The sequence below is a fragment of the Pagrus major genome, chromosome 6, assembly GCF_040436345.1.
Source record: "Pagrus major chromosome 6, Pma_NU_1.0".
In the NCBI taxonomy this organism is placed as follows: Eukaryota; Metazoa; Chordata; class Actinopteri; order Spariformes; family Sparidae; genus Pagrus; species Pagrus major.
Window position 1 is genome coordinate 5,993,679 of NC_133220.1, and position 23,706 is coordinate 6,017,384.

Sequence of the window (23,706 nt, forward strand, 5' to 3'; positions counted from 1 at the left end):
ATTTATGTGTAATTCTAATGTTGTTGTACAACTCTTCAAGATTAACTTTCTTCTTTATTATTTAGATTTACTTAAATAATCCAGATACACTTAATAGTTTTTGCTGAAAGCATGAAAGACATCATGACTTAACTTTATGGTCATATTAGATGCTGCAGTTTGTGCTGGTATTAAATTGTATTGTGTCTAACTGACGGGTGTTTATAATATTCAGTCTATGCTGAATATAAATTAAGGGAGAAGTTCACCCAAAAATGAATATTTAGTCATTAGCTTCTCCCCCTGTGCCGATGAAACTCCACTTTCCATTGACCATGGGCCTGAGTATATAATGACTGAATTCCCGTTCTGGGTGAACGTATCTTTTAAGAGCGTTTAAAAGATCGTACAGTAAGGCACCTAATTTGTATGCAACATCACTTTCTCTCCACGGAGTCTACTTTCCCCCCAGTGTGATTTATCTGTATGACTGTTCAACAAATTAACAATATTGCCAAAGTGGTTTGCACTATATTATAATAAACTGTAAGAAACACATCAAAATAATAGAGAGAAATGATTTGGCTGCTTTCTCTCTCTTCCCTTCTCTCCCCACTCAAACGCCCACTGCTTCAATCTCTGGGCTAATAAATGTGCACACAAGGGGGGTTTGCCAACAAACGCACACACTCAGCCACACAAACACAGAGGTGGAGGTGGCAGTGCAGGAATCCACGCTGTCTGATCCCCAGTGAGAGCAGTCATTACGGCACGGCAGTTTTCAGCAGTGGAAAAGTCACACAAACACTCATAAATACAAAAACACACAAAATCTTCATCTTCTTTGCTGATCCTTGTAAAGCAACAACAATCCAAGTCACACACACAAACACACTCACAACTCCCAGACGAGGCAAAGCGATGGGCTGAATGTTTGTGGGATTTTGTGAGTGTGTGTATTTGCGTGATTGGTTCAGAGGCAGAAGGCTGATTGCTTTCTCAACTTCCACATCCCATCAGAAGGCAAAGTAATAACGCGGATATCTTCATAGGAGAGTGTTTGTTGTTTGTGTGTGTGAGTTGGAAGTCGGCGCATGTTGATTACCGTCGATTTACTGACTTCTTGTGACTGTGTGTTTGCGTTTTTTTATTCGAGCTTTGAGGCTGTCCTTCCATCATCCTTTCCTCCGTCCTCCATCCTGCCATTCCACATACACACTCACACTGAGCAATGAATTCCATTTCCTGATAACCTTTGTATGTGTGTCTCTACAAGCTTAGCTGTACTTGGACTGATCGCAAGTCTTGGCTGAAACAGAGATAATGAGAGAAGAGTGACAGCAATAGGGAGGAATGAAACAAAGAGAGATAGATGGTCCAACTCTTTAACTGTTTTAATTGGTTTGGGTCAGGTCTGTTAATTCTAATTCTTCAGCATACGCTAACATTTTAGACAACAGTATGCTTCAAACTTTGGGACAAAAGTTTGGCTAACTCCTTCCTATTTAAACACGAGGGGTCTCTCAATCAAAATATAATTAAAGACGCAAGTAGCATGGGGTTATGTGAGTTGCTCCGGTGTCTCCAGGTGTTTGCGACTCAGGCAGGAATGTTCACGGATGTGGTAAAGTATTAAAGCGATTCTGGAAGTGATAGTTGATTGTTGAGTCTCAATCCCCAATCATCAAATACTGGTACTTTGGTTTGTAGGACGGGCCATCCACCGACCCAAAGCAAGACCTGGGAATTAAACTCAGCAAACCATCTTACAATTTACACCTTTAAAGTTATATTTACGTTGTTTTGTCACGTTCATAGACCTTTTCTACACTCTGACTCTCTTCTGGAAATTATAGCGACAGGCTGTTAGAGATTACTCTGGGTTTGAATGTTGTTGGAAATATTTGGCATAATGTAAATAGAGAACTCAACAAAAGGCCCAGTTGTTTTTAGACATTTTAAAGCAGAAATGTTGCATAATAATGTATATTACATCTTTAAATACCACAGTGTCCCCATGTTAGGTCCATTAAAAAAAAATGGCTGAGTTTGACATACAAAAAGCTTGATTCGGCTGCATAGAGGCCTGATTTCGACACCCGTTCAACGCATTCAGAATGAACTGGAACTCCAACTGCGAGCTGGGGCTTATTACCTAACATCAGTGGTCGATTGCACTAATCCTTCAATAAATGTTCCAAAATCTCTCTTGTAACCTTTTCTGGAAGAGTGGAGGCTGCTCAACCAGCACACTGATGCTTTGGCTTTGAAATAAGATTTGAAGAGGAGAAGAAGAAAGAAGAAAGGAAGAAAATAAGACAGAGGAGAAGAATAAATAAGATGGGAGGAAACTCAAAAAGGAGAGTGTTAAGAGTCAGTCTGTTTGTGTCAGGCACTTAATATAGGAGCACACAAACCACACAGAGACACACAAACACACACATCAGGCAGGCAGATGATCAATGCAACATTTGGTTGGTGCCACACACACTCTGCTCAGGTAATCTGGCCAACATTAGTAGTGTTCTCCATGCTCGACTGGCCCTGTCTGTCATTCTAATTACTGTTAGCTTGTAGCTGGACACGCACACAAACACACACACACACTTTCTCTCGCTTACCAATAGAGCAGAAGTGATTGTGATTCACTCACCAGAGCAGGTAACAAGAGCCAATAGAGGACAGATTGAGTGTTTGTGTGTGCGAGAATGTACAGCTAACATCTTGTTGTGCCTCTCGCTGTGTGTGTTTTTTCTGAGTGTGTGTGTGTGTGTGTACGTTGAGCTCATTAAGAGTAGCCAGCAGACTTCAGTGACCTCTCTGTTCTTTGTCCAGTTTCAAACTACTGATGAGAGCTGGAGGGGAGGGGGGAGGCAGCAGAGGAGCATGTAAATTAGAGGAAACGAACAAGTAGGAGATGATTAGAGAAAGAAAAACAAGGAAATTGAAAGGTAAAAAGAATGGAGAAAAGGGTAAGGACAACAAGAAATGTAAAAAAAAAGGTGAAAACACAGAAACATAGATGTGAAGAATATATAGAGGAAAATTATAGAATGATAAAGAAGTATGAGACAGGAAGAGATTGAGGGAAAGAAAGTGCTTGAGATATAAAGAGAAACAAACAGATGCGGGGGAAATTGCAAGAGACAGAGGGAGAGATTGACATTATTACTGCTCATTGCCGTCTCTGCTATCTGCTCATTCTGTGTTTGCCCTGGCAATAAGTGCGTCTTTATTCCTCGCCAGTGAAGCACCTTTTGATATGAACTGAAAGGAAACCGTGTGTAATTTTAAAATCTGCCAACTGACTTCTTTGCCAGGCCAAAAACGCAATCTTATTTTGTTTTTCTCTCATTTGAGATCCATGCACGATAAATTGAGTCCGTCCTTTTCTTTCTGCGGCGTGGCGATGGATCCGGGCCTGACATTTCAGTCGGGATGAAAGCCATGCTGATGAGAGCTTTGTCGAGCCTTTATGAAAGCTCGCCCGCTGCCCCGTGAAGCCGTTCAATATTATAAACACGCCATATTCATTTATCAGCGGGGACAACAGAGTTTAGAATTTGCATGCAGGGTAGACCGCTTTAAAGTGGCTTAATAGTCCGTCCGATTGGGATTTTATCTACAGGACCTTCAACAAGGTTATGTTTTATGCATGTCTGAATGAAGAGTACATGTTTGCTAAGTTTTCAGGGTTTTTTTTTTTTTTCTTAACACCCTCATTTCTGTCTCCCTTTCACTACCCTCACTACTTCCTGTTTTCTCACTCATCCCTCCATCATCTGCTGGTCTGTATGGGGCAAAATATCTCCCACCCTAAAGAAGTCATTGCAGTGATGATTCAGTCAACTTTGAAGTGAGTTTACTGTGTTAGCTGTCGTGTTATTGTTCATCAACATCGGCATCATCGGCATTGTCGTCGTCAAAGTTTCAGTACAACTAACAAAGCGGATGCAAATGCTTCATTGAGTACCGGAGACATAAGCAGGGACATTTAGGGACGTACTGAACACATTTGTGATGGACCACCAAACATTGGGATGAAGTAATAAGACCATCAGATCATCATATAATGCTCCTTACAGTGTTGGAACACCTGCTAAATGCAATATCAGCTCCACAAGGGGACCAGCAGCTTTACAAAGACTAGCTGTCAACGAAAACTTAATGAAAAATTAAGAGGTATTAATAATACAGAGAAGTGAGCTGTTTGGATATCAATTTTTTCTTTGACATTTTCATGCCGGCTTTTAAGGGCTGATTATGGGATCACTACCTTTGTATTCCCCCCACACTTCGGCCTCTGTTTTTCTTGAAGAAAAGCAGGATTCAATAAATCCCATTCAGCCATCTGTGTTCCCAACAGAGGGAAGCCATGTCGTGGGCCGCCTGTCAATACTCCCCCATTAAGCTGGTGAACAAGACAAAAATCTTTGACACTTAGCACTTTTATACACAGGCAGAAACAAAGACACACATACATAAAAGCACAAAGACTCTAATGGTCTTGCAGCACCAAACTTGTTTGGTTTGGTGAGTTTCGACAGACACAGACACACACACACACACACACACACACACACACACACACACACAAAGACTCAGTAGGTGTATAGTAAGATGCTCGCTCGATGCAGTGGCCGTGTTTTGACATTTGGAAAGGGGCATCTCAGCACAAAGCCAAACAAGTCTTCTCTTCTTGTCTCTTCGATCTGCAGACAGACAAAGAAGCAAAATAAATAACTCATTAAAGAAAAAAAATACACACCGTGGCCTTAAAGGTTTTTCTCTTTTTTCTTTTTTGGTTTGGCTATACTAAAAGACAGACACCCCTGCAAAAGCAACCCCCAACCTACCTAAGATTACTGCATACAGAGCATCTGATGGAACATCCAATCACAGCCTTTTAAATCTAATATATAAAGATTTTCTTGTACTGATTTTCTGGGGAAAAAAAAAAAGTTTTGTTGATCTTGAATTGTTAAGCTTCATCTTCTCTATCAGAGCTCAGCTGTCGTCATGGAAATAGCCTCTTCTTTGTCTGCTAAAAGGTACGGCGCACTGCAAGGATACATTCTTGGACTCTTGTGCTTGAAATGTTCGCACGTGGTTTATAATGGTCTGGAAGACTATTAACACATGGAGACACAGCAGACACAGCATATGTGACTTATGGCGGTAATACAGTCTTTAAATGGTTGACAGTCTTAGCGGGGTCAGGCTGGGAGCAGTATATACACTAAGACAAATGAGGGAAGAGAGAGCACAGGTGTGTGGGCAGGTGACACATCCAGTGACGTGCTGGAGCGGGATAAACTTGGCTGGCCTTCCTGATAGGAAGCGAGATCAGGGTCTGCTGTGACAGGAGTGGTTAGTATGGCTTCTTATGTGAATCAGACTTAGAAAATTAATTGGATGCCATGACAGGTAATCTGCCAACATGTTCTTCCACGCTGTCGACACACACCGCTGCATGGTTCACTACTAAATGTTTAATTTTAGTAGCATAGCTTTTTTTCCTTTTTTTTTTTTTTTTTTTACAGATAACCAGCACTGAATTACACAGCACACATTATTCTTCAACTTAATGCAGAAAAATTGGAGACTTGTCTTTGACCCTTATAATTGTGCCTCCACTTTAGAGTACAAATGTAGAAGTCTTGGAGCCGGTGCTAAATTAGTACAGCAGTTGTTATTTGACTCCGTGTTTTAATGATCATGTAAAGGGGACTGTGCAGTCCTGCTTCATTCAACTACAAAACATGCTTTCCTATCTACTGATGGTCTGACCAGTGATGCCAAAAACTTTATCCTTCTTAGTGCAGGCTATTAAATACTCCCCTACCTCGAAAAACATCGAAACCCAGAAAAATCCATTATTTTTGTTTGGGTAACAGATCATTTCATTTAGTCCGTTTTCCCTGTTGCCTCCAGGCAAACGTCAGAAGATATGTCAGAGAGTGAGGAAGCCCTCGAACGTGACTGAAGTACAACTCCCAACAACAACAGCTGCCATGATCCCATGCTACTTCGAGACAAAATCAAAATCTGTCTTTTGTTTTTATTGTTTTGATTGGGATACCCCCCGGGGTAGTGTCTTGGTACAGTCTCACTACAATAGCTGTACCAGTTTAGTGACAAAGGTTAGAACGCTTTTGTTTATATTTCCTTGTTGCTTGATTTTGCTGCTTTTAATGGCCTGTGTTTGCCTCTGTTACTACGCTTGATGTGAACTGAGTTACCACCGGAGTACGTCGAGTCTCAAATACCACTTGCTGGCCAAGCACACAGCTGATGCAGAGAGCTCTCCTCCACCTTGCTAATGGGTGGCTACAGCTTGCATGCCAATTAGCATTGTTGAGTTAACCTTTGCAAGTGTAAAGTTGGACACTACATTGTTTTAGTATTACTAAGGGATGAGCACCTTTGAGGTTATTCAGGAGGATATTCTGGACAGTATCTGTCATTGTTTTGGATTGTTGCAATAATAATAAACATACATTTGCATAAAGCAAGCATATACACAGTGAATGATAAAGCTGTAGTATGGAACATGAGAACAAAAGATGAAGATGATAGACCGAGATCAAATTTTCAAAAACTCTTCAAAATGGCAGCAGGAATACGGAGTCCATTTTTTTCCCTTTTTAAAACCTCAGCCCTGAATAGCCCCGTGAGGGATGTTGCTTTAGTGATCAAGGAAGAAGATTTGAAAAAAGATTTCCACCCTCAAAAATAATTTATAACACAAGAACCACTGGAGGTATCATCACAGCGTGATGAAAAATCTCTCGAGGAGTTTTGCAGAAAAGACGTTTTCTTTTATAATTTAATCCGACTGTTACTGAAATAATTGGCTGAGTGACATTATTGTAACGAGCAGCTGTATTCATGCTTTTATTCGACGGCCTCAAGCATTTCCCATCCTTTCCTCCACTTTCCCGGCCACAGTGACAATTGTTATCTGAAGATGAATTCGTTCAGCACCTCCCTCCATCTCTCTCTGTCTCCATCTCTCTCTCTCCCCTTCCAGGTCTAGGCCTATATCTCTCTGTCTGTCACTCTGTCTTTCTCAGCCAATTACTGGCTGGCTTCAGGTGCTTAACCCCAGGCTTCACCATCGATTGGTTCATTATATCGCTGCTTTAAATCTCTCTCGCCTCCCTTCTAGTGCTGTTTCATCTCTGTCACTTTCTGTATTTTCTTCAGTTTTCCCTCATTCTTCATCTTATCAGCCTTGTTTTTCACCTCATATCGGTCTAATGCACACTTTCATATTCTGTTTTCATATATTCTTCTCCTTCATTGTGTCTCTTTTTGTCTGTGTTCATTTTTCTTCTTTTTCCTTTCTCTCCATTCTGCTCCCACAAATGAGACTGTCTCACCCCCCAGCACCCCTCCTTCTCTCCCCGCTCCACAGCATCCCTTTTCCCCTCTTTTCTCTGGCCCCCTCATTCTGCAAATTGCTACAACTCAATTGTCCCTTCACTGCCTGTAGGCAGCGATGGTATTAATAAAGCAGGATTTGAAATAGATTTCCTTTCTGCTCCATTTTGAATTACATTACTGCGTGGTTTTGGCTCAGAGCATTCTTCCTCTTGCTGCTTATGATATCACAATACTCATACATTCACCGTGTATCCATTCTGATGAGGGACTATGGCGCCAACCATGGAAGATGTTGAAGTATTGCAATCATTCTGTACCATGTATGACTGGAAGCGACCAATAAAGCAAAATGTTCTTGCTTAGGTCAGTATGGAAAAGTTAGAGGTTTCCTCTAGACAAACATTTATCCTGCCAGTTATCACTGATGGGTTAAGTTGAAACATTTATGTACAGTAACAGTAACTCTCATTTTGTTGAAGTTCAGGCTGTTTGTTATCATGGCACCTGACAGGAAGCAATATGCATTGGATGACGTATTGTCATTGTCTTTATTATTATATTTTTTGTGAAAGTCAAGGAAATCACATGGTTAGCATGAACACTGATGGCTTCCATCATGTCACCTACAAACAGGTAAACAACCCCAGAAAATCAAAGTATCTTAATAAAAGTGTTCTGAAGTACAGGCTGAAACTGGAAGGAGCACAGACGAGCATCAACGATGCGGAGCAAAGTCAGCCTAGACTCGCATGTGTGACAAACACACCCTGGCGCCCTGTATATATGATTATTAATAATTAATAATTCATCATTTATTATCAAATGAAATTTTATCTTTTTTGGTCTGTTTGTTTGTTTTTAGCTTCCCATTCTAAAAATGTTGGTCACACTGGTGCGCCTGATATTTAACAGTTCTGTGTATGAATGTATCTATTTTCAACACTATGTTTAAACTTTTATATGAATTGTTTTTTTATACCCCAATAACATTTTAAGTGTATTTATTTATTTGAGTTTGACATGTACTTTAAACTTCATCAAATTACATTTTTACATTTTTTAAAATTGAGGTTATCGACATTTTTTGTTGCGTGTGCTGTGATTAAAATTATTATTCTGCCCTTTATTCCTGTTTACAGTCATTGACATCATGTGTTAACAAATTAAATGAAAATATATTATTGGGTGCACCGAAACCTTAAAAACGTAGGTGCACCAGTGATACCGGTGTAAAAATCTAGTCTGGAGCCCTGATGCATGCAATTACCTCAGATTCATTGTCCCGATAAAGTTTTCTCTGAAAATCTTCGAGCTTCAGTTGCTCCCCAAAGTTAAAGAAATTCTGCCGTTTATGTCTGAGGCTGTGAGTTATGGTTTAAGTCTCAGTAGTTGGTCCCATGCAGCGAGACATAATTAAAATCCACTAAAAGGCATCTGCTGCTAGTCGATTTAATCCAATTTATCCAAGTCACGAAGCTACAGGGTCTCCCCTTGTCTGCGTCTGCTTTTGTGTGTGTGTGTGTGTGTTGAGCGTGTTCAGGAATGAGTTTGGTGTGTATTTGTATGTTTTAGGTTGTTTGTTTGTGTTTCTGTGCATTTTATTGTTGCATCTGCTTGAACATTAGGGGATTAGGGTGAACATCAGCGATCAATGTCTTATCTGAAAAGAACAAAACATGTAGAGGTTTTCGTTTTTCGTATGTGTGTGTGTGTGTGTGTGTGTGTGTGTGTGTGTGTGTGAAGGCAATGAGCCAATTTAATGACATTCTTAAAGCTGTCATGATTAAGAGGCTGATAATTTGATGAGGGTGCTATTGAGGTACTTCAGATGAAATATTATATACTTCACTTTTATTTTTATTAATGAGGTGAATCTTAGAATGTCCTTAAGTGCTTTGGTGAAGAGGGAATGTGTGTGCGTGTGTGTGTCTGTGTGTGTATGTCGGTGTCTTTCTATATGTGTATATGTTATTTATATGAAGGGAATTATAGGTACTTTAGTTTGGTCAGAGCAATAAAACCCTACACATAAACATGAACTTACACACAAACAACTCACACTTTTGTTAAATCCGAGGAGGGCGAAAGCCGCCATGAGGGTTTCTTCTGATCTAGCTTGTTTGCCTCGAAGGGTCTTCTTCACGGGAGAGTTTGCCTCCGTGTGTGTGTGTGTGTGTGTGTGTGTGTGTGTGTGTGTGTGTGTGTGTGTGTGTGTGTGTTTAGGTAGAGGTTAGGCTGTTATTTTTTCGGTGTGAGGATGCAGATTAAAAGTGCAACCTCTGCAACATATCAACGGTCACACGGCTAACGCTGAAGCAACACCAGCCTCAGGGATGTGTGTGTGTGTGTGTGTGTGTGTGTGTGTGTGTGTGTGTGTGTGTGTGTGTGTGTCTGTGTGTCTGTGTGTGTGTGTGTGTGTGTGTGTGTGAGTGAAGTGGCTGGAGCTTTTAAGATCTCTTGTATTAATTGTATTTGTAGCCTTTGGCCCGTATAGCTCTGGTTATATGTAATTTCCTTACGCACAACATAGAAACAAACACACTCACGTGCACACAAAAACACACACACATACAGAGCCCGGAACAAAAAGTTGTCCCTGCTATGTTTCTCCCAGAGGGAAGCTCTCCATGGTTTCTCTCTGACACCAACTCTTCTTTTACACCTGTTTTTTTATTTTTAATGTTTTTGCCTTTTAGGTCTTTGTGAATATAGAACAGAGAAAGAATCCAAAACACTAAAAGCCAGAAAGACGTAGAGCACAGCAGAGGCACAAGAGGCCATGGAGAGAGAGAGAGAGAGAGAGAGAGAGAGAGGCTCTACTTAACAGCACAATCGCAAAAAGACCAGCACAAATTGTTTGGTCATGTGGGCAAGGCCGATGAGGGTATACTGAAGCCTATCCTATTTTTTTTTATACACTCTTAGAAACAGGTGGAGTGCAGTTCTATTTATTGGAGTACATAAGCTTGTTGCAGTTGAAGCCTTGGAAAGTCCATTTATGTAACACAAGTGACAAACAACTGTGCGTCTCTTTATGCTTATTTTCCTTTATTTACTACCTTGAAAGTGCCCTTCCACCATCCATTTCCTCTAGATACAAACTACCACTCTTTGCTTTGCGGTTTGTAAACCTAAGGAGACAATGTAGATCGATTAGAAGTGGCGCAACAAGGACACATCTTCTTACCAATTCACATTCCCGCATGTGGTCCATTTGGCTAAACCTTTAGCAGTGTTGCCCCGTTATTGATCAGGATGATGAGCTGTCTCTATAGACCGTATAAATAGGACCTCTAGTCACAAATATGAAATTAACATTGGCCTTTTTTGCCTTACATTCACCCAAAAAGAAAATTGAGTCATTATCTACTCACCCCAATGCTGATGGAAACTCAGGTTAACTTTTGTAGTCCAAGAAACATTTTCTAGAGCTTCACAGCAAAACAACGTTGCAGCATTCTCTAAACAACTGAAGTCAATGGGGTTTTAGAAAAACTACCAAAAAACTCCAAGTCCAGCACTCTGAGCTAAAAGTGTAAGCGCACACCGTTTCTGAAGTGGGTGCACACGCGCGACCAAGCATCAAGGGTCTTTTAAAATCATTGTCAGTAAATTGTCTGCTGTTTTCGATGTTTTTAAACAAGTTTCAATCTAGTTCAGTTGTTAAGGAGAATGCTTTTTCGCTGTGAAGCTCCAGATATGTTTTCTGGACGACTACTTTCCAATAGCATGAGGTTGAATAGATTATGACTCCCCAATCCAACTTTCATCATATGAAACCTGATCCATGAACATGGTAATGGTCTTAACCACAGTAATTTGCCATTACATTTTATGGTCATGGTACATTTGTGAGAAAGAAACTTTTAGGACCAATGTGATTTTTCCTTTGCTTCTACAGTAGGTGCTGATTACAGTATGTGTATTAGGATTCCTTGAACTGGAATATGAATTGTAGGGGCATGGTCATGAATCCCTTCAGGAAGTCACATTACTTCTCTCATTTTTTTTAAGCCATTCACAGTAGTGCATGACTTATTTTTACACAGCCAGTGGATTCCATCTTCACATCAAACCAAACCATTAACATTATTTACATTATGTGTCTTACAAGAGCTCCTGCAAAAGCTGTGATTCAGAATTTTAGATTTAAAATTTAGAATAGAGCAAATATGGTGAAAAACTGGGATGGTAAATGAGTTATTGAAATCACAGTATGGGAGAAAGAGCACAAGAGGCAGATGGGAAAGGGCAAAGATGGAAGGAGGAAAGCTGATGAGAGAAAATATAAAACACACACATGGACAGGGAAGACATAAAAAACATGTGAGGCTAAAAGATAGACAAAGACAAAAATAGAAATAAGCGATTAATTTCGTCACAGGAACACATTTCAAAATCAGAAGATGGGAAAGAATGAGACAAAAACAAAAGGAACAGGAGAGCAACATAGAGGAGGATGGGGAGCATAGGGAGGTAGCAAGATTGATTTCCACTCCTCCTTTTCCTCCCCTCCTCTCCCCGGAACGGCTCCCTAAAGTCTTTGGATTAATGGCTCCATTTCTGCTGCTCATTCATCAGATTCAGGAAGGCATCCCAAAACACAATGCTTCACTAGGCCGTTGCCTGAACTAGATATCTACCTGCCAAAACATCCAATAGGCCCCTAAGTACTTTCAAAGGCAGGCAGAACGACTTTATCTCTACCTCAGGTCAAATCAACAGGGGATTGGTACTATCCACCGGCACATACAGTATGCTTGTTAGCCGGCATAGTGAAGATGATCACACACAGTTCAGTTCAGAGTTGTAGAAAAGTCAAGGAAAAGTCAATCGGAGTGCTTGAAGACCTGGTTTTTGGTTATTATACACTTAACCACGGGTATTATCTTATAATAGACGTGCTGTGGGGGTCAGCTCCATTTCTATCCTCCACAGTCTGAAAGCGTTTCCGTGTTATGCACTGCAAATAGTTTCCTCATTTTCCCAGTACATTTCCATATGCCCATAACACACAAAAGACACTTACAGATTTAAGCAATTTCCACCTGGATTGTCTCATTTTTGTATAATAAAAGACTTCACTGTCAGATTAATTTGAAAAGTGGTATTGTCACCAAAAAACTTTGCACAGTGCTTTTCTATACACATGCACTGGCTCGGCTTGAATCAGTTTGATTTGGCACTTCAGCCCGGTGTGTCAGTCATTTGACATTTGCATTACAGCAGGGCAGCCTGTTTGAAGGTGTGTCTTTAACTAATGACGCACTTGTCTTGAATAGTGCTCAAAGGAGCAGCAGTACACTCTCCCCAGAAACCCAGAATTTTTATGATTCCAATATAAATGAGTTAATAATACTAACTCAGAAATATTTTTTTATTCCATAAGTGAATAAACAAGCTGTTCTCAGAGGAAAATAAGGTCCCCAGAACACTGTTTGAAGCTAGAAAGGTGGCAGGGTCCGCTAAATATAAAATTAAATACAAAAAAAACTTCATAGTGCACCTTCTAAATTCTTCACAATAAAATTTTAATTATTTAAAAGCTTTTACTTTGAAGCTGTTACTCAACACGTCTCCAGAAACAGCTAAAAGCAATCACTATGAAATGGTGATATAAGTACAAATAGGGACATAGTAGAGAAGCTAAAGAGATTCGGTTAGAAGCAACAAAAGTACTGAGAGCTGATCACACAGAGACTTTAAAACATGCCTTTCTGTCTGGTCTCCCGCACCGACATGAGGTGAGTATCACCACAGAGGCTTGTTTGAGGAAACACGGGGTGTAGTGAGGGTTCGGCCACATCTGTGAGACATCAGAGCAGCCCGCCTCAAGGTTGGCAGGGGCTCTTTGGCCCCATGCTGGAGAGGGTCCATCCTGGGCTCAACTCTGCTTCATCTGGCACAGTTGAACTGGTAATGGAAGAGCAAATCAGCATGGCATGGTTTGACTTTGCACGGCCAAAATTGCCATTGGAAAGGCACAATAGAGGCTTGAAGGTTGATGTGGTGTGTTCAAAACCAAATGCTGCACTGTACCGGAGCAGTAGTCCGGTATAAAGTGCATTCAAGGGCTATTTGTAGTCTGTGACATTTTTTTAGTTGCAGGATAGCAAGCTCGTGGCTAGCTGTAGCTTCAGTTGTCCTTTTAATGGGCATATCAAGGGCCACTTGTATCCCCCTGGTCCACCACAGGGAGAATGAGACCACGTCTGGCTGCAACATGACTCACTGTTTGGCCCTGTCACATTATGCGCCAGCTGTGCCATCTAAACTGCCCTTTCGCAGCGTGTGATAGCTAACATGCCAACCCTTGACCCATCCTGATTAATGAGGGTGGAAGCCGTGCCCAGAGCTGGGGCTATGTCCCTCCGGAGGTATGATTGTTCTTCCTCCTGCATACATAACTGACCACTCTTTTCTCTCCATGTATCCATCGGTGCATTTAATCATCCAGTGGTCAGTCCAGGCAGTCACCTATCCATACATCCTTCTTGTTTTATACATACGTGGACTTTATCACACCTTGCTGAGCTTTTCTTTTTACCTCTCACTTCTCATTGTCAGTGTTTCAGCTGCAATTGAGTTTAGAGAGCGTTTGAATAGATGCACAGAAGAGGTTGAAACTGATGGAGGAAAGAAAAATTTAGATGTGGATGGAGGGAAAGAGAGGAGGGTGAAGGAGGAAGAGAGAATAAATCAGATGGATGATGTGGCAAATCTGACATTTGTCACGACCAAGGGCAGCCTGGGAGATACCATGATCGACCTAACGACGTAAACAAAGTTATAATTCAAATAACCTCTCCTGCTCTCCAGCTCCCATCTCTCTCCCTCTCAGCATCTCTCTCCATCCTCATCATGTCGAACCGTCTTCTTTCTTGGTCTTTTCCTCCATCTGTATGTCGTTGTCAGAAGACATTGTTAGGGTTTTTGATTTTAACTCATATTTAAAAAGAAACAAACATGGCACACCAGACCCTGGGGATCAGTGCTGCTCTGTGCAGCAGTTCTGACATAGTGGCCACAGTTGGAACGGCATTAGATTTGTTGGGAGGCAGAGGATAAGCTCTTAAACAAATGTTTGGTGGGATTGTACAGCAATACCATTGATTGTATTTAATGCAACGTAATACTTATTGAAGCCTTAATTTTGATAGTCATCTTATTTACAACTGGTGGAATCTCTCCGGTTTGTTTTCATTTTGTTGAATTAACCTCCCCCACCCCCGCCACGGTGTTTCCCAAAACAGAAATTGGCAATCTGTTTAGAGGGACTCCAACTGAGCGCTAGCCAGATTATCTGAAAGATTAGCTTCCACCATACCCAACTGAGAGACCAGTGGATTAAGTGGGTGGCAGTGGTTGTGGTGGTTGGCGAGGGGGATTTGGTTGGCTGCTATTTGTTGTTTTTGGCCTGCTCCTCTCCAGACCTCCGAGCATGGATCTGATTTAGCTAACATGGTTTGAGTCTTTGCAGAATTGAGAGTCATTTCAGAGAGAGGAGCTTTGATTTATTGCTATTCTTTGGGAAAACTGGTTATTTCATTCTTTCTCTCCAGCTCAGTGATGAGTGATTATGTCTCTGTAATTGAGGAATTACAGTGTGCGTTCATTATAGGTACATCACTTGATCTGTTTAAGCATGCATAATTACAGGTTAGTTCACGTTTGTTCTCCAGAGGACTTTGACTCTGAAAACAAGGTCTTTGTCAGTTTTTATCTCCCTCTTTGATAACATGTTTACACTGCTGTCAGGAAATTAATCTATCGAAGGCCCTCCTGGAATCTGGGTTAGAAGACTTTTTTTTCCTTGCCACTGTCGCCATGTGCTTGCTGATGGGGGGATTGTTGGGTGTCTGTAAATTAAAGTGAATGGTCTAGACCCTCTTTATATGAAAAGTGTCAAGTGATATGATTTGCTGCTTTATAAATAGAATTGACTTGACTTAACTATCGTACTAAATGATCATTATTGTTATTTTATGTACATAAAATATATATAAAACGTACGTTTTTTTTTTGGCCAGTGTGCATCACGTGTCATATGGCAGATTTATATTTTAAATTTGTACAATTATTTTTCGTATTGTGTAAACCAAACTACTCCAGCTAATTGCTTCACCCCACCATGATTATCATGTATACTCTAATGTAGTTCAATTTCTCGATCCTAAAATTAGAAACTTAGACTTTGTAATCAAATTTTTGCTTGTTTCCGTCCATGAAATAATGTAAGTCTGATACTGTAATACCGTAACAATCACACCAGTGGTTCACTGGCTCAAGGTTTATCTGCCTGTGTCCTGCTGTGTGCCAGACAAACAGGAACTCAAGTAACTGTATTACCTTTAAAAGGAAAGTGGATATCATGAGAATTATTTGTCAGAATGGGTCATTTTTCCAGTCTGAGTGCTGCATGATGACATGCATTTTTTCTTCATCAGAGGCCATCAGCCCATCTGCGTCAGTCTCAATCAGATGTAGTACAGTCCTATTTTCTAGGGACAGTATGTGAGCAGTGTGAAAGCATATTGCCTGCTGTGCTGACCTGAGGATTGGGTTAGGGTTATTCGTTGGTTAGGCCTATATCATCTCCCTCCTGCTGCTTTCTTGGCTGCCAAATGTCAGTCTGCCGCAGTCTTATCCAGGAATAGCAGATTACTTTATGGGCTTTGGCCTTCTAAGTAGAAACATAGACTCTTTAAACCATAAAGCACACCAGGGGGCCCAAAGTCTGCACCCAGACTCACAAACGCATGTATCTCACAATGCAGTACACACACGTAAACAACAACACAAATTCAACAACTTCTCATTCTTGAGCATATAGCTTTTCCATGTCTGCAGGCACATGAACACACACACACACACACACACACACACACACACACACACACACACACACACACACATTGACAACTGAAACCCTTGTCTCCTGTCTCAGATGGCCTCTAAGATGGCTTATCCATGGTGCCGTTGTCTAATCTTGTCTAATTAGGCTGATCTTAAATTTCAGTAAGCAGCTTGTTTGAACAATCTTCATAATGCACTCAACTGCCTTCACACACAATCTTTTTGGATTTAAAGTTTCATTTCAAGTCATTTAGGTTGATTAATTAATTTAGGAGGCGCCAACATGTCTGGCTCCTCCATTTTCAAGCAGCAAAGTATAACCCCTTATTGGCCAAGATGGGTTAATAAGAACATTAAAGGATAATTGACTGATTTCTGGTCACTTTATAGAGATTGAAAAAGTGAAAAAATATACTAGATATCCCTGATAGACAGACTTAGCATCAGTTAAAAATAACAGTAGAATTAGATGTTTCTCCATTTTATTTTTTGTGAAGAGAAACATTTGCCATGGTTAGAATGTTACACACAAAACATTCATCGAACGAAGCTTATTTTAAAATGTTGCGATCATCTCACTCACTGGAATTAATTCAGTGTGTTCAGGGTGAACAAACTGAATTGATTATAAAGGTTTACTGAGTTTAAAAACTACTAAAATAAAACTACTTTTCAAAACTTTGATGGTAAAATTCTGCCAGAGGATGAGTGTTCAGTTCTTGCGAAGAATAGATTCCTCTAAGCTGTCACTAATTCATTAGCTAAGTTGTTCTTCCAACAGTGATCAGACATAATGAATCAATGAATCAATGCCAGAACTCATTTCTCCTGTGTAGGTGTCTGTTCTTTACAGATTTTGGACATCAAACACATTGTTAGCAAACTTTTCATTTTCATGGGAGAAATGGAGCTATATATTGTAGCTTCTGTAATTATGCAGTGACCTGTTTTGGGTGCCATCGTTTGCTGATAGAAACTAATTAGGCAGACAGAAAGATTGTTTTGAACGGGCTTGTTAGTGTGCACTCAGTCGTGGTACACAAACCTGGGGATGAGAGCCCAACATATGGCTGGAACAATGTTCTGTGTGTGTGTGTGTGTGTGTGTGACATATGGGCATGTGGCAATGCTAACCAAATGTCTGTAGATCAATACAGGGACTTCTGTTGTGATCTCTGGCTCGTAAACCTTGACCGTCCTGTAATGATGCAGCGTGGCCTAGTGGTCAGACAGATTTCCCAGTGATTAATAGATGACAGGTTGGAACCTGTGAACCTGTTCACAGCCCTCATGTCCCATTGTAATAGCCTTGAGCAAGGCACTGAACCAAATTACCCATATGTGACTTTTTTAAATAAATATATCACCTGATTCTGTTGAATATTGATATTATTCAATTGGCTGATTTAGCTGCCAATCCCAAAAGGGTGTGTTGGATTATTAGGAAAGGAAGGGACATCCAAATGATTGGTTGGCACTAGATTCTCTAGAAATCTGTGGGAAGGATACTCTTGAGATGTTGATATCAATGGAAGATTGAAGATAGGTTTCAAATATGTACACATTTGCAGCTCCTGCAGGACTCCAGATAATACTAGTTTTGTGCAAATAGGGCTTAAGAGCATACCATGAATAATGAACTCAATATATGGCACAGTTTCCCTAAATTGACAGTATTTATCCAGCTCTAAAATGTCTGTGTTGTAATCTGTAATCTGTGTTGTGCTGGAGACACTGAGCTGAGGCAAAGAAATCCACAGTCCAGCAGCATTAAATAACTTAAAGAAATTGTCCACAGGCTTGTATAGGCTACCGATAGAGATGGGGAAGGTCTAATTTAGATTTTAAAGAATACTTTTGGGACAACTGGGCGACCTTCGTGAGAGGGTTGAAAGATTGTCCCGTAACGTAGTTCATAAGTCTCTAACTTATCATCATTTAGTGAGAGTATCTGCATATTAGCTAAAATTGCTGTGTCCTCAAAATCACTTCTTCCATCAACCTACTGTCTCTTCTTCTTGGCTGAAAAACTAATTTCTTTTTTTTTTTTTTTTTTTCATCTCTCCTTCAGATCCAGTCCACGGTCCCCAAAACGTCAATGTGGTGGATGTCAGAGCCCGCCAGCTGACTATACAGTGGGAGACGTTTGGGTACGCTGTGACACGCTGCCACAGCTACAATCTGACGGTACGCACAGCTGGCCACACTATGTCCTCTACAACATTAATTATTCTCCATTATGAAGCATTATCTGACAGCAGTGAGAATCGGTGGCAAAGATCATGTTAAGTTTTGGGAAGTGCTTCATTATAAAATGCCTTCTGAAATGTATAACCTCATTCACAACAGCAAATATCGTGATATCCTAAAACGATCATGGTTTGTAACTAAAGGTGACACATCCCTTAACCTCCAAACTTCAATATTCAGCGTTCTCCACTCTGCACTAGGTGCTTTACATAAGGGCAGCTCTGCATTAGTAATAATTTTTTTCAACCAGTTTACAGTGAAATAAATGACATGTATCTCTCTGTGTTTTTCAGGTGCAGTACCAGTATGTGTTTAACCAGCAGGAGTTTGCAGCAGAGGAGTTGATCCAGACATCGTCACATTACACCCTGAGAGGCCTGAGGCCCTTTGTCACAGTGAGACTGCGGCTGGTCCTTGCCAACCCCGAGGGCAGCAAGGAGAGTGAGGAGATAGTCAAACAGACAGAGGAGGATGGTGAGTGACACCATTTGTAAAAATGTATTCAAACTGTATAAAATGTATGTATTCAGCCTATAACCAGCCATTTCATGGCAGCTGTAGCTATTCCAGTGACTCACGTCTGTTTGGCGCGTCTTGTAAGAAACACTCCTGCTAGCAGAAAAATATTTGTTTTACATTTCTGACAGCAGCAATGGAAAACTGGCGTCCTACAGAAAGGATGTCATGTTTAGGCTTATTTATGTTCAACTGGGGAAAGGTATAAGGACATTTGTGCCGTTTTTCTTAAACCTTAAGGATGCAGATGAAACCGAGCAGTACCAATCGTATCTAGCAGGAAATCGTATGTATTGTTTGGATGTAAAGGCAGTATAAATGAGCCTTTAGGGTAGAAGATTTTAATGATTACTGAATAGGTATCTAGACCATATCATATGTAAACAGAATTACATACAAAGCATTTTTTGACGTGTTAGGCAGGAGGTCTTGTATCAGTGTATTGCAGCTTGTGTCCTCCTATTAGAAAACTGTCACTCTGATTATTGCCATCATCTATTTCAGGTTTGTGCTTAAACTCCAAACCTGCATCAATATTCTTTACATTAACACCAAATAAAACCAGTCAAATAATTGCTCAGAGGAAGAAACGGAGATGTCACTCAACCTTTTTTCTTGTTTTTGTAGTGTTTCGGTCTCAATGACTTAGTCTCAGAAGCTGTCATTAAAGCTACTACAAGGAGCTTTAACTGGTTGTAAAACAGTCTCAATTTAACACTGATGCCTCGATATGACCTACATAAGCAAATGAGACCATCAGTAAGAAGATTGGCTATTTCTATATAAATTCCTTAATGCCTGCCACCAGGTCAGATTCCCTGTAGAATCATGACATTATGAGGGAATGCTTCAGCTTTAACTCTAGCTTTCTCAACCAAATTACAATTACCGAGCAACCAAATCTGTTATGTGCTTGGATAAGATAAGATAAACTTTATTAATCACAAAGGAAATTTTTGTGCCAGAGACTGCTACAAAAATATACAGTACAATCAATAAAATTACTAGCAACCAGTGGGTTCTCTGGGTCAGAGTCACACACTGGGCCCAGTTAAGACAATAAAGAGCATTAAATATTAGTGAAATATACTAAATATAAAGTGTTTCAGGAGTTAAATGTAAAAAACGGTGCCTAGTAGAATAAACATAGAAGTAAGACAAGTTCAGTACAACAGTAAACTAAAAATTAACTGAAATAGAAATAAGCAGTATAGGTTTACATGTAACCTAGGTGTATGAACGGCAAGGTTTAACTTGTTTTGCCATTGTCATTTATCTCATATAGCCATGAATTGATATATAACCTCATGACAATGCATCCGGAAAAGGGAGAAAAATGTTTCTTTGATTTGCTTCCAAAACAAATCACATGCTAGCAGAACAAGATCTTAAGAACAAGTTGTAGTGGTGCTCATACCGCTTGAAAAGAGGCTGAACATTCCCTGCAGCTGCTCTAAATAACTTTGATTATCATGCTGCTGCCCACTATTAAACAGACAAAGTTAGCAACTCTCTGGTGCAGAAGGTGCAACATCCGACGGCTAAAGAGCAAGCCAGGATAGCATTTAGAGACATATTAGATGTGTAATCACGGGATCACAGGTGTAATCCTTGCAACATCCAAAATTGCTCCAATCATCAGCTATGTCTTTTCACTGTACCCTTGAGCCTGAAAAGCTACAGGACGTACTGACATAATTCATTAATGCCTCAGATATAAATGCACCCTAGGAGTTCAAATTATTTCAAACAAAAACATTTTAAACTCCTTTTCCCTTTTCCACAGGGCTCCTTGTTCTACTAATTCAGAACAGAGCATTTGCCCCAGCCAGTACTACTTCTTATAATTCATTGAGGCTTCACGTTTCTCTCAATAACATGCCTGCGATACACTGGAATAGCTCGAATCCATTAGAGCAATGCCTGATAAGCAGGATAAAAACATCGTTCTAATGATCCCAAATCTCTCATCTCTTTCCCACCCTCCTCGGGGCTCGCTGTTCTTCTCCTGATCTCACAACTAATATCCTCTGAATTTAGCTTCTGGGGAACATCACATCTCAGCCTGAAAATCCTACCTTTCCTAGCTGAACACACACACATACTGAAGTTGTTTGAAGCCTTTAAAAGGAGTTAACATGACTGGGGAGTAGGAATGGCTTTGGGGGGAAGGAAAAAAGCTGTAATTGTTTTGTTCTTAATTGTTTTTTATTTAACCATCGTTAATCTCCCGGTTGTAATTCAGTAATTAGGGAACAGAACAGCAATTGTTCACACGGAGGCTAATTGCTGTTTGTACGGTAATGGCTTTATAGAGCTTGGGCTCCAGCAAATTAAGCAGCTTCTCACACACATACTCTCACACACACACACATATATGGTTCTCCTTACACTTTTTAATGTTGCTGATGGCATAGAAATATACTTTAACCTGTGTTAAGGGGAAAAAATGAGGGATTTGCTATTAGGATAGAACATTTTCTCTCTCACACAGGACTCATCTTAGTTCATAACCAGTAATCTCAGGATGGGATCTTCTCAGGTTTTAATCATGTCCAACTTAATTGTTTTACCTGCTGGAGGCTTCACTTATAAGATTAACATGCAAACAAACACACACCCATAGTCTGAACCATCATGCTAAGTCACAAACGCTCTGGCTGCCTCACTGTGAGGCATCCAGCATTGTTAATTAGGCACATCTATAATTGTTGGAAAATCGTGCTTCTTTCTTCGTTACATTCTGCTTACAAGCTGAAGATTTTCAGTGTTTACCCAGAAAACTGATTGCTTTTGTTCTGCTGCATGCCACTGCAATGCTAATTGCCTCTCAGAGTTTATAAAAAGTTCAGATGTCTAAAGAAATATAACAGTCAGAAAAGTTGAAATGGCTTCTTGTGGGTGGAAGTATGTTAAAGTGAGTTTACTGAGACATTTTCTTCATTAGTGAGTGAACCTGTGCAGAGTAGACACATTTTCCTATGAAAAATACAAAGGTAAAATTAGTTGTCCGGTACATCAAAGACTGTACTTTGAGGTTGGTGTTTTTCAGTTTTGTCTGGGTATTGATAGTTCTTACCTGAAATACATTCAGGGTCATGTTTTGTGTTTGTGTGTCTTCATGTTTGACTTTCTTTGCAGTATCTTCCTCCAGTTGTCCATCCGTTCATAATGACAGAGGACAATTTGAAACAAAAAACAAACTCATGCACATACACACACAAACACACAGAGAGACTTGCCTCAGAGACAAATGTCATGTCCACTCATTGTACGCACCAGCCTATTAACCTAAACATGAAACACCCATTGTCAGGTAGCTGTCAGGTCGGCTCAATACAGCTGCTTTACCGCCAGGCCTCTTATATATCAAATACATGCTAGAGGAAGTCAGTGTAGCTGTCTCGCCTCTTCAGCACATACACTCTGCCAACCTTTTCTTATGAGGATTATCTTTTACAACAATTTCACATTAGCAAACTGCGTTTAAAAGGTACGATATGCAACACCTGTTAAATTCATACTCCCGACAAATAGGTGCAGTATATCACCACACCACTGTAGCTATTGTTAGCTTGTTGCTTTTTAATCTTACAGCTGGCACACACTGCTTGCTTCTTACATTTACATTCCCTATTTAGCACATACCCTGCTTTGAGTGAGACACATCTGATTGAGTTTGTGTCTCAGCATGTTAGTCAACACAATCATCTATTAAAGGCTTGTTGCATTTGAGGCAACTGTCTGTCTTTCATTTCCATGTTTAAACCAACAGTAACTGCTTTGCTAACTTTGCTTGCTGGCAGATTTGCTTGTGTTTGAAGTGTAGGTGACCTTTAACAAAGAAATAGCAAGCCTATATTTGAAAACAAGACTATTCACTCTCCATTTTAATGTCATGAACTGGCGAAGCATACTTGACCGCAGCTGGTGTCCAGGTGTACTTGGGCTTGATGAGTCATATGTAGTTTAAGAGTATTACTCTCTTTGACTCCTCATCATATAAAAAGGAAGGGTTATCATTGACCCTAAATAGTATAATGTACCCCTTGTGATCATAATAGCTCACTTCATGTTGTTTGTATCAGGCTAGATATCCCGTCTGTGATTAAGCACTTTTCAAAGTCAAAGCAGATATTACATATTAAAGTACTGATCTCAAATCCTGATGTTTGTGACATGTTTATAACCGTATAAATACCCCCGTTCCTATTAAAGAGAAAAACGATCTTCACTCAGAGGACAATCACAGTCATTGAGATTTAATAATCCTTTCATCAACAGAGCGCCAGGCTGTTTTTTTTTCCTAAGATCACGAAATAACAAAAACAACAATCAGAGACATCCGCTTCTGTTATTGTTTTATTTATGCAGCTGTCACCTTTTCAAAAAGGCAATTCATCAAAGTGCATTTAGTTGTAAAAACGAACTTATCATTTATGTGCTTTTAATAATTTTTACCATTTATTGGGTAGATCAAGGAACCATTGAAGCTCCCTACCCACATCAGGCTGAGCAATGTTTTTGAATGATTGAAGAATAAAAGAAAAAGATTCAACATTTTTATCTATCATCTTTAACCAAGACCTGCTGGGCCTTTCTTTAAAGCAATTATCCTTCTTCATCCTAATATTGCAAAGACTGTGTATGTTTGACCTTTAAAAAAACCCTGTTTCATAGCAACATCATGTCTTTTGTCACTTACCGATTCTAGCA

At 40.1% G+C, this 23,706-nt stretch overlaps 1 protein-coding gene across 3 annotated transcripts in view; it reads left to right on the forward strand.

The window, feature by feature from the left end:
* Nucleotides 1-23,706, forward strand: part of ptprt (protein tyrosine phosphatase receptor type T) — a 257,994-nt gene that overhangs the window by 41,965 nt on the left and 192,323 nt on the right. For all 3 annotated transcript variants that reach the window (XM_073468585.1, XM_073468587.1, XM_073468586.1), the window contains exons 8-9: nucleotides 18,296-18,411; nucleotides 18,768-18,948. In XM_073468585.1, the coding sequence (XP_073324686.1) occupies nucleotides 18,296-18,411; nucleotides 18,768-18,948 (297 nt within the window). The remainder of the gene's footprint in view (nucleotides 1-18,295; nucleotides 18,412-18,767; nucleotides 18,949-23,706) is intronic.